A 9623-nucleotide genomic window follows, 5' to 3' on the forward strand; every position below is an offset into this window, starting at 1 on the left:
GGATGTTTCCTATCAGATGTCAAATAGATGTCTATTATATGTCTTTAAGATGTTTATGATTTAGAATGAATGTAAAACTGACATTTTACACACATCTGTCAGATGTTTGTACACAAGATCAAGTGATCTTGCAGACGTACGTGTGGTATCTGGGTATGTGTGCTATCAGGGACAAAACAAGAATTTAAAATAAATAATCACAAACTTTACAGAAATGTCATATTTATTGCATTTAATTAATTGTAGATTACATTTAATAGTTCACACTTTCATGAAAATATTTGCATTTAATTTGTAAAAGGCGTTTTAAATGTTTTGACCAGCAGGAACCGCCAGACTGAATCATTTTGCAAAGCACTTGATTCCGTTTATTCAGAGATTTGAAAAGATTTCCTCTAATTTGCTCGAAAGTGTGATTGAATGAAACAATGAAAGAGGGGTTTTCACTGGTTTTCTCTGTGGTTATGTGAAGTAGACCTACCTCATATTGTATTGCACTGTTTTCTGAGGAAGTTTAAAAACTGCATTTTGTAAGAAAAAAAATACTAAATACATTACTTTTAATACTTTTACTAAAATCGTACACATATGTACACATTTAACATTTAAACCATCATATCTAATCATTTTATGAAACATTACGAATCATAATGATTTTAAAAATATATATTTTAAAGAACAAGCTTTTGTAGAGTAAAAGAAAACTAGCTTTATCTTATATCTCATAAATATAACACGTACAACCTATAGACAGTGTTGACTTTATCTTTGATTAACAACAAAGAAATTAATATTAAAGAATAAACAAGCAAAACCAACTAACCCAGTGAATAAAATGTGTCAGTACTATGTAAAGAAAATTAGTTCATTGTCTCCAATGATAACAGCATCTGATGGGAAGACTGGTATTTCTTAAATCCTTCTACAACCTGTCACTTAAAGCCATAGTGTGAAATATTCTACCTACCCCATTACAAAAAAATCAAGTTTACAAGTTTTGGTTAATGTGTTTTTTCATCTTAACAAGAAATCAAACTATATTAAAATCTGACCAAACCACATAGAACAAGAGGAACCAGATTTTCTTGCTGGTTTTTGATGGTTTGCAGAACTGAGAGAGATGTGGTAAATATAAAACTGTACTGAAAGCAGTTTCCTCTAAAAGAAACAATCACATTCAGAGGTTTGATTAAAAGAAATAAGGAAGAAGGGGTTATCAGATGTCGATTGTAAAGTAATCGACTTTGTTTGCCAAACCCTGCACAGCACACAAGGATTGCAAATAAATACAACCTTCATATTTCATGGCATTTGATTATTTGTAGATTACATTGAATAGACTACACTTTCATGAAAACATATGCATTTGGTTTGTAAAAGGCGTTTTGAACATGTTTCTGTTGAGTTTTCTTTGTATTTACAATATTTGAACCAGCAGGTGCCGCCAGAGTGTGGTGTTTCGAGCGCTTCGAAACAGTGAATCATTTTACGAATCATTTGGTTCAGTTGATTTAGAGCTTCAAGAAGATTCATTTTCTTCTAATTTGCTCGGAAGTGTGCCTGAATGAAACAATGCAAAAGGGGTTTTCACAGGTTACGGGAAGTACTTAATACTGAACTGTCTTTTTGTCTGAGGAAGTTTGAGAAAGAAAAAAGCCCTTTTCTGCACAATGAAAAACTGGACACAGCACTTTATATTTTAGACATACCTAAACATGATTCAAATAAAATAAAGCTAGCTAGCATTTTATAAGTTTTAATGAATTTAAAAAATGTAAAATCTTATAAAACTCAAGACTAAGCCTTATCTTCCACTCAAAAAATATAATATGTATAATCAATAGACAGAGTGCAGACTTCATCTTTGATTGCCAACAAACAAAGCCACAAAAATTAATAAACAAATCCAACCAACCTAATAAATAAAATGTGTCAGCACTGTGTCTTTAATATGTAACAAGCATTACTTTTATTTGTATTGATAAAGATCAGATTACTGTATTATAATGCTTACTAGAAAATAATGCAGAAAAGCACACCATTGCATAACACTCTGTCTGGTAGCTGTGATGTCATTGAAGAACTTGTTTGACCAGTTTTTTAACCTTAATTTTGTTATCTAAAGTGGTGTTAAAGAAACTGGTACTAGTACTTTATGTTTTACTTTAGGCCAGCTCTCATAACTGATATAATGATAGCGTGACATAAACCCACAATTTTACTCTCTTCACTTTCTTGAATTGCTTGCCAAGGTTGAATACGGGATTAGTTAATGTCACAGGCTTATTGGGAAAGCAGCTCTTTTACCGCAAGTATAGCGGAAATACTTAAGGAAGCACCTTTCATGATATATAGAACGAAACTTCAACCCACCACCAAAAAAAAAAACCCAACTTCTAATCCAAAACAATTCATACCATACAATGAAATCATGATGCTTCACAAGGAAATAGACACCTTCATGAGGTCAAAGATTGAAGAAATCATTCTCTTTGCATGCAAGACATTAGCTCTGGACAATAGAGATGCAAATAGTCTCCAGTGATAACAGATCTAAACATTCCTCAGCTATTCCTTTAGAATCCAGTCAAGATGGTTGCTCAATCTGCTTAGTCACTACATTCTTGCTAAAGCCACGGCACAAAACGCTTTCTCATGTAGTGTTGAATAATCCTGATTGCGTCAGATTTGCACTTTTATTAGCTTCACTATTATGTTCAATTTGAATGGATGAATTACAAAGCCTTTTTCTTTCATTGGTCTGCTTAAACTGAGTGACTTAGTAATTGGGTAAAACTGTCATTTTTTCAGATGTACAAGAAGTTGCGAAAGCTTCTAAAAGATTTTAGAAAAAGCATTTTGGAATTTGACTGAAAAGTAACCCTACTAGTAAACATATGACATCATTAAACATAAATATAATTATTAATAATATTATTAATAATTACTAAAAATAGTATAATAAATAATATAACGTCGTTATTGTTAACCAACTACATTAAAAGTTATTCAAATTTGATAAATGAAATAAAATGAAATAAAAAATTAAATAAGTTAGCTATTTGTTATGAAAACAAAAATAAAATAATTTAATAAAGAATATAATGTCATTGTTGTCAACCAAATACATTAAAGGTCATTCAAATTTGATAAATGAAATAAAATTAGATATAAATATTAGAAGGAACACTTAAACCAAAATAAGCTGATGTACTAAAATTAAAACTAAAACTGATATAAAAATAAACTTGATGTTAAAGAATAATACAAATCGCCGCTGGATGGCGTTAATCTGGCGAACCCATGAACGACTTAATATAACGACTTATTATAATTTAGCTTCCTTTTTAATTAATTTTATGCATGTTAATAAAATGCTTGCATAATACAAAAAGAAAAATGATATGTAATTGCTTCCAATCAAGTAAGTTTGCTAAATTCTACATAATAACACACAAAACAAGGATTGTATATAATTAAGAAAACATATTTGAAAAAAAACCTTCATATTTCATGGCATTTAATTATTTGTAGATTACACTAAACGGTTTGCACTTTCATGAAAACATTTGTATTTGGTTTATACAAAGCGTTGTAAATATGTTTGGGTTGAGTGTTCTTTGCATTTACAATATTTTGACCAGCAGGTGCCGCCAGAGTGCGGCGTTTCGAGCGCTTCGAAACAGTGAATCATTTTGCGAATCATTTGGTTCAGTTGATTAAGAGCTTCGAGAAGATTTGTTTTCTCTAATTTGCTCAGACGTGTGACTGAATGAAACAATGAAAGAGGGGTTTTCACAGGTTTCTTAATGGTTATGGGAAGTACTTAATATTGAATTGTCTTGTTGCCTAAGGAATTTGGAGGAAGAAAAAAGCCCTTCTGAACAACAAAAAACCGAACCTATTACTTTACATTGTAGACGTACCCTGTAAACACGATTCAAATCAAATAAAGCTAGCATTTGGATTATAAAGTTTTTTAAAAAATGTGAAATCTTATAAAACTGAAGACCAAGCTTTATCTTCCACTTTTACCACCAAACAAAGAAACAAAAATCAATAAATAAACAAACAAAACCAACCAACCTAATACATTAAATCTGCCAGTACTGTCTTTAATATCTAACGACCATTACTTTTATTTGTATCAGCAAAGAAAACCACTAACAGTTCTCCTAAATAGCACTAAAAGTTTTTAGCTAAGAGTTTTCTCTTAAAACCTGTTTTTTAGGAATACAAAGACATTTCTAAGGAATAGAGAGAAGTCTTAAGATAAAAGTAAGGGTGGGGTTGGCCTCTGTACTATGGATATGTCAGCATGCTTACTGACTATGCACACTGTGATTGGCTGATAGAGGAAGGGTTTCTGTCAGAGATTTATTCATTGAAATATTGTAGAGCACAATATTATGTTGCTATATTCAAATAAAGGTTTAAAAATAAAAATGTTGCCACATTCAAATAAAAATTTTAAAGTGCAGGCCAAGTGTCAATAATTAAACAAGTATATGTTTAGCTAATTGTCAGCCTCTTACATATGTGGTTCTCATAAACAATTAGCAGATATGCATATAAACAGTGTTTTAATTAACAGAGCAGAATAATCATGGCTGATAGTGAGATGTGCAAATGTAAAAGAAAACCAAACTGGACACAAAAAAAGTAGTTATGTCTTGCCCAACTAATGAAAACAAGGATATAATCAAAGGAAAAATTGGATTTGCGGTAACCTTAAATTTAGGAGTCTTAAATTTAAGACTGACACGCCCAATATTTTTAAGATTTTCTCCTAAATCAGCGAGTTATGAGCTACTTTTAGCATTTAGATTTAAGTTTTTTGAATACAGGCCCAGATTACTGTATTGTAATGCTTTCTAGAAAATAATGTAAAATAATAATAATAATAATAAAAAATTAAGGTATGCTGCAGAAAACCGCTCCATTGCGTAACACTGTCTCTGGTAGATGTGATGTTTTTAAAGAACTTGTTTTACCAGTCCATTATTTTGTTATCTAAAGCGGTGTTAAAAAACTGATATTAACTGATATTATTATTTTAGCCCAGTTCTCATAACTGATAGAATGATCGCGTGACATATTCCACTTAAGGAAGCACCTTCAATGATATATAGAATGAAATTTCAACACAGCAGCAACAAAAATAACTTCTAATCCAAAACAATTCATACCATACAATGAAATCATGATGCTTCACAAGGAAACAGACACTTTCATGTGGTCAACAATTTGAAGAATTCTTTCTCTTTGTACGCAAGACATTAGCTCTGGACAATGAATAAGCAAATAGTCTCCAGCAATAACAGATCTGAACGTTCCTCAGCTATGAGCTCATTGGAGCCGATGGGATGGACCTCCATCACGTCTCAGATTGATCAGCTGCTGTAAATGATATAAAAGCAAGAGCGAGCACCTACAGATACATCAGTGAGACACATCACACACTCATCTACATCATGACCTTCACCATCTTCTCCATCACCTGCCTTGCCCTGGTGGCCTCTGCTCTGGGTAAGTGTCTGCTTTAGAATAATGATGGGCAAATGTAGAAAATGCAAAACTTAAAATTAAGAGCTTTCTGCCTCATTCATGTGTTACATTTTGTAATAACAGGTTGTGGAGTGCCTGCGATTAAACCACAGACGATCGGCAGCAGGATTGTGAACGGACAGAATGCCATCTCTGGTTCTTGGCCCTGGCAGGTCTCTCTCCAGGTAGCTGTTCTGTTCTTTAACCACACATTTGTCTGCTTTGTTTAAAAAGCAAATGTAATGTTTTCAATGCTTTTACCTTGAAACAGCAACCCAGTGGTTTCCACTTCTGCGGAGGATCCCTGATCAACCAGAACTGGGTTCTCACTGCTGCCCACTGCCGTGTCACGTAAGAGTCTTCAATCTGACAAACATCAGATATAGTAGTAGTTAACAGATGTTCTTTCAGCTCTCCTGTCTGTCTTTTAACCATTCATTATATCTTTATCTCTCTTTTTAGGGTCAGCCTTCACCGTGCCATTTTTGGAGAACACGATCGTGGCTCCAATGCTGAACCCATCCAGGTCAAACGAATTTCCCAGGTAACATTCTTTAATGGCCGTTGATTTCATTATGACTTTACCTTCTATGGAGTCAGCTTTCACTAGTTCATCCACTGTTTCTGTATGTGCAGGTCATCACACATCCGCTTTACAACAGGGCAACCATCAACAATGACATTGCTCTGCTGAAACTGGCATCTCCAGTCACATTGACTCCCCGTATTTCTCCTGTATGTTTGGCTCCATCAAACATCAACATCCTGCCTGGAACCCGCTGCTTCACCACTGGCTGGGGTAGAACTGCCACCACATGTAAGTCAGCTGTAAAACAACAATATACTGAGAGAATAACAACACATGTGCTTACTGTGCAATGCAATGTGTCATGTTTTCTTCTCTTTTTTCAGCGAGCCCTCTGATCCTGCAGCAAACAGGTGTACCCATTGTAAGTCCTGCTGCGTGCAGGCAGGTCTGGGGTCAGCGCAGAATCACTGATGCCATGATTTGTGCTGGAGCCTCCGGTTCCTCATCTTGTCATGTATGTGAAGACAGATCAGGAAGAAACACATTACCATATCAACGTCACTGTTGTTTAATTTTTTGTTGTTGTGTGTTTTCCACAGGGTGATTCTGGTGGTCCTCTGGTGTGTGAGCGCTCAGGGGTCTGGTCTCTGGTGGGTGCTGTGTCCTGGGGAAGCAGCACTTGTGACACCCGTTTTCCTGGAGTATATGCCCGCATCTCCCAACTGCGCTCCTGGATCGACAGGACTATCGCTTCCAACTAGATCACAAGTTGGAGTGTTTATTTTCTGCCTTTAATCCCTGTTGGTGCTCTTTTTGTTTATGGGTTTGTCAGTCAGTAACTTCATTCTGAAGTATGTGACTTCATATTGTAATGAAAATGTTCCAGTAAATAAAAGGAGTAAAATAAAATGCTTCAAAAATCAATGAATTATGTTGCAGAGTGTAATTAATCACATGAACCTGAAATGTAATAGACAATATGCAGAAAAATGCAGTTTTATACGTATATATACACTTATATAACCATCATGACACGTTGAAACATTCCTTTAGAATCCAGTCAAGATGGTTGTTCAATCTGCTAGTCACTACATTCTTGCTAAAGCCACGGGACAAAACACTTTCTCACGTAGTGTTGAATAATCCTGATTTGCACTTTTATTAGCTTTACTATTATATTCAATTTGACTGGATGAGTTACAAAGCCTCTTTCTCTTTCTATTAGTCTGCTTAAACTGAGTGACTTGGTAACTGGGTAAAACTGTCATTTTTCAGAAGTACAAAAAGTTGCAAAAGCTTGTAAGAGATTTTAGAAAAAGCATTTTGGAATTTGACTGAAAAGTAACCCTACTAGTAAACCTATGACATTATTAAACAGAAAAATAAAATAACATGAAATAAAAAAATAAAATAAAGAAGTTAGCTATTTATTACATATAAAAATAATATAATAGACAATATTTTATCTATTTTATTTATAGTTAACCAAATGCATTAAAAGTCTTTCAAATTTGATAAATGAAATATAATCAAATATAAATGTTATAAAAAACACGTTAAATAAAATAAGTTGATGTACTAAAATTAAAACTAAAACTGATATAAAAATAAACTTAAGCTAAACAGAAATGTTAAACAATAATTCATTTAGACAAAATACTCCAAAATTACTCTTATACTGTAAAAATTAAAATAATCTTTTAATTACTAAAACAAAGTTGAAAAATGTAAATAAAAAAGGCTAATTCATAATATTGAAAAGTACTACAGTACTATACAAAACACTGTAAATTAACACTGTAAATGTAAGACAGTTTCTATATATAGGCGAAACACTCCACACTGTAAAAAACAATTTGTTGAGTTAACTTGAAATAATTTGTAACCTGGCTGCATTAAAATTTTAAGTTCAGTCAACTCAAAAAAAGTTTATTCAACTTGAAATGTTAAATTAAATGTTAAATGTTAAATTATTAAAGTGACAACTTAGATATTTGAGTTGAATCAACTTAAAATTTTAAGGCAGCTGGGTTACTTACCCATCGGTTAAGTTTAGCAAACACAAATATCTAAGTTGTTACTTAGTACAACTTAACATTTCAAGTTGACTAAACTTATTTTAGTTGACTGAACTTTTAAGGCAGCAGGGTAACAAATTATTTTAAGCTGACTCAACAGATTGTGTTTTTTATTTTTTACAGTGCAGGTGAATAGGGTAAAAAATAAAAAATAAATAAAAAAAATACTAGTTATTGCCCTACATTGATAATTGCAAACATTTTTAGTATTACAAGCTTTTTAAAATGTTATGTTTAAATATGCAAATGAGGCATCATTTAATTAAATATGCACTAATTTGCATACATTTCTAACACAAAAATTTAACTGGATGAAGTCAGTTTCAAAATTTTTTTTGACATATTAGAGTCAAAAGTTATTACAGAGGGAATTTTGCGTATCTCCTTTTTGTCACCCAGTAATTCAGAAAATAATTAGAACAGACAAAACAATATATTTTCAAAGTTTTGGGGGGAATAAAATGCATATAATTAAGCTAATTATATATGAACAAATCTCTGCAAAACCTTCAGGATATAGACAGGAATAAAAATGTAAAGTCTGGTGTGTGTAAATGCTACTGAAGTAGAGATTTATGGCTCAGTGTAGGAGAAAAAACACATTTTGAGAAAATATGTATGTATTTAATTAAAATATGTATTTTAATTGAAATCTATTGACAAAAATAAACAAAGTGCTATAAAAGAAACTCTTAACAGTGTCTTTTGGATGTTTTCTTTCCACTAGTCTGAAAAAAAAAAAAAAACACTTTATGAAAAACCAAAAAGCGTTAAATCTCAAATTTACAAGTGCATGAAAAAAACAGTGTTTTTGCCTACAGTGTCTCCCTTTAACAAACAAAAGAACAAAAAAAAAACTTTTAACCTGTATTTTCCAGCAGCCAAATATTCTTTGTTCCAAAAAGAGGCATCAAACTCATAATATGCACCAAAGTCTCTGTAATAGTCCACACGAAATATAATAGTTCACAACCAGACGAGTCCTTTGCACAGTCCATTACAGCCTGGAATTAAACCATGCCATGCTTTACCCTCTACCCATGCCAGGTTTCGCCTGGGTAGAGGAGAACTTAGTTGGGGACATCATTTTTGCCAGTACTGCAGACTTGATTCCACAGAAACTGTTTGAAAAGAACTGAACTGAGCTGGACGATGACATCACTGAATCAACAATGATATGACTTTCAACTATTGTCCTCTTTTTAGAATTGAATTTTGTTTGCCTGTAAAGACTGTAAAGCTGCTTTTACACAATCTGTATTGTTTAAACATACAAATAAAGGTGAGGTGAGATATAGATAAGATATAGAGGTGAGATACAGAGAAATTCCACCCCAAAACAATGGTATGAACAAGAATGAAAATGTCAACCATAAAACACAATAAACCCAATAATCCTTTGCCCGTTCCTGGTATTAAGGTTCATGATTTACTTACAGTGCCATAATCTGGCAGATCCGGTTCTAGGC

The 9623-nt window shown here is 32.8% G+C and overlaps 1 protein-coding gene across 1 annotated transcript; it reads left to right on the forward strand.

Annotated features, from left to right (window-relative positions):
• The first annotated feature begins 5410 nt into the window (after nt 1-5410).
• On the forward strand, nt 5411-6980 carry LOC127177657 (chymotrypsin-like protease CTRL-1). The gene is made up of 7 exons (XM_051130050.1): nt 5411-5529; nt 5632-5732; nt 5819-5898; nt 6010-6091; nt 6184-6364; nt 6460-6590; nt 6676-6980. Exons 1-7 carry the CDS (start codon nt 5475-5477, stop codon nt 6835-6837), a joined length of 792 nt encoding a protein of 263 aa, XP_050986007.1. The 5' UTR covers nt 5411-5474; the 3' UTR covers nt 6838-6980.
• Nucleotides 6981-9623: the final 2643 nt, after the last annotated feature.

Source organism: Labeo rohita, chromosome 15 (assembly GCF_022985175.1).
Source record: "Labeo rohita strain BAU-BD-2019 chromosome 15, IGBB_LRoh.1.0, whole genome shotgun sequence".
NCBI lineage: Eukaryota > Metazoa > Chordata > Actinopteri > Cypriniformes > Cyprinidae > Labeo > Labeo rohita.